This window comes from Eschscholzia californica, unplaced genomic scaffold, assembly GCF_041429995.1.
Source record: "Eschscholzia californica isolate CP2 unplaced genomic scaffold, dmEscCali1.0.p SCAF_1, whole genome shotgun sequence".
Classification (NCBI taxonomy): domain Eukaryota; kingdom Viridiplantae; phylum Streptophyta; class Magnoliopsida; order Ranunculales; family Papaveraceae; genus Eschscholzia; species Eschscholzia californica.
In genome coordinates, this window is record NW_028238198.1 from 83,845,866 (window position 1) to 83,848,498 (window position 2,633).

At 34.1% G+C, this 2,633-nt stretch overlaps 1 protein-coding gene across 1 annotated transcript; it reads right to left on the minus strand.

The window, feature by feature from the left end:
• Window positions 1–487: 487 nt before the first annotated feature.
• On the minus strand, window positions 488–2,028 carry LOC147570189 (F-box protein CPR1-like). The gene has a single exon (XM_086656734.1). It carries the CDS (start codon window positions 1,931–1,933, stop codon window positions 749–751), a length of 1,185 nt encoding a protein of 394 aa, XP_086512860.1. The 5' UTR covers window positions 1,934–2,028; the 3' UTR covers window positions 488–748.
• Between the last annotated feature and the right edge of the window lie 605 nt (window positions 2,029–2,633).

The following is a 2,633-nucleotide window of genomic DNA, read 5'->3' on the forward strand; positions in this document are numbered from 1 at the left end:
GTGGGAAGTTGGTCACAATTTAAGGGGCAACCGGGAAATAACTACTTTTGTTTGGAAATTTAGCTCCATTTTTTCTTAAATCTTAGAAGGTTATTGATTACTAGGGTTTAGTTCAGGATCGGTCTTGATCTTTTACTAAAGCGAAAAAGAAAAGAAAAATGGTGGCCTCTCTTTCGAAATGGAAGGGTCCGACAAAGGATGTTCGCCCTTGGACTTTATTTCAGGAAAGAGAAACATTAGTTGAATGATAAATTTAAGAAAAAAACATTGGAGATAACTTCTACATAACGGATGCGTTAGTTAGAAATGCCAAAGCGACTTATCAAATAACATTAGGGTCAAAGCGGGATTGACACGTGTGGAACTCAAATAAAATCAACCTTACGAGTTAGATTTGAACATGGGAAGACAACAACTTGTCAGGCCTCAGGCTGAATGGTACAAACAAACCAAAATAGTTTGGACCAATTATAAGAACAGAAACAAAGAACAATCAATACCCAAGTTCACTTGAATAAATTTATAATGTAATCTCAATAATGAAACAAAATATTAGTACTTAATAATGGTACAAAAAATCGACAAGCTCAAGAAATGGGAAGTTGACTCACTTATGATTTCTTTTGTGAGATATAAGCAAAATATGTAGAGGAGCTCCGAAAACACAAGAACTACGAAAATATATGATGATTGTGACCCGTCCAAACTCTTCAGCAAGAGAGCCACATCCAATCTTCCAACCAATCTCTTACTCTGTTTTTAGGTTTATCTTTTCGTACTTGTTCTTAACCATAGTATTTCGAGTAACTATATACGGTTCAGGCGAAACTAGGCTTTCCACATATGTTCCTATAATTTTGAATGATGAAGGAACTTCCATGTTGTTCAAGATTTTAGCTCTTTGATGGTCTATATTATATGAAATTAAACCACAATCACCATTAGGTAAGCCAACCTTAAATAAAATATCACCCTTTGTGAAAGACTCTAATGGCATCTCAACCAAAAACTTACCTGTTGGTGGAAGAATGGTGGATAGTTTAGTCCAAGATTCAATCACCCCATACTCCTTCATTACCCATACATCAACATAATATTCACAATTATCATAACCAAATACTACTAGGCATAAGCTCTCTCCTACTCCATACAAATATGATTGCTTATTATTTTCCTTCGACCAATTATCGGGTAATGGTAGCTTAAGAAATCTCTCATCACTAATATCGAAAGTAAATATATAATTCGATCGTGGAAAAATCCAATGAAGAGCTCCATTAACAAAAACACCTGGCTCATCCACACTTAACACATCATTATTAAGATTATAAGGTGAAATAGGTTGAAAAGTTTTCCACGAATTCGATCTTAATCTATAAACTTGAACCATACAAATATTAGATAAAGGGAATTTCTCTATTCTTACCAATTTGTAGTCATCAATCTTATGATCATAACCAAACCCATACAATGTAGGATTAGACATATCTAGAAATTCAAATTCCTCTGGTACTGGTGGTATTGATGGTGATGGAATTAGTTTGTGTTGATTAGTAGATGGGTTGAAGATAATATCACCACAAACTTGGCCGGGTGTTGTATTAATGAATTTTCTATTTTTTTTTGCATTGGTTGTATTAATGAAAATTAACCCATCACAAGAAACAATCATATTAACAGGAAACCCTAAAGTGTGCAAGATCTTAAACAACTGATTATATGAATCAAGAGAGAAGAGGCGGTAAACTTTATTACTAAGGATGAGATTGCACTTGTCATGTTGGCGGGAGAAATTTAGTTTCTTTTTAACAAAACTAGGGTTTGTAATAAGATTAAACCAGAATTTGCATACACACCTGAATCGAACTAGAGATTTCACCGGAAACCTTAAGATAACCTCGTCGATGATCCCTTCTGGTATATAGGGCGGCATCGCTCTCCCTCTTTCTTGCTCTGTTTTTCTTCCACGTCGTACAGATAGAATTTCCAAAAAGAAAAAATCCTAATTAGGATTTAGGAGTACCATTACTAATTGAACTCTATTTAGGAGGTAATTTCTTTTGGCCCTTTGCTCTCTACAATAAGGTTCCGGTAGAGTAAACTAACAAAAAAATATGTTTGTTAAGGGTCAAAACGTTCGCCTCCTCAAAAATCCAAAATAGAATTATCTTATTTTTTTGTTAAAAAATAGAATTATCTTTGGTTATCTAGAATTGATTCTAATTCCGCCTGGAGATGACAAATTCAATAAAATGACATTCCCGACGCTTTCTATTTTTCTTTAAAACTAAAGATACTTCAGTGTTATTAGCTATTTTGCCCTTTTAAGTCCATGAATTGTTGAGTTAATTCCTTTTTGTAACCAAGTTTTCTTGTCCTCTAGCTTTTTAAATATTTAAAAGTGACACCCTCCTTCTGTAAATGATCCATCAGTTAAATATTAGCTACTTTTGTTATATTCATACCAATGCCCTTCAGTGTAGCAATGCCCTTGAATGTAGTAGAAATATTCTCTCATATTGGTGGGAGACGAAGTGCAATATTTCTCTTAAGAAGTTAAACACCTTTATCTAATGAGGTTTTTAAAACCGTGACGGCCAAATGTGTCAAAGCGGGTTCTCACCAACAGTTCA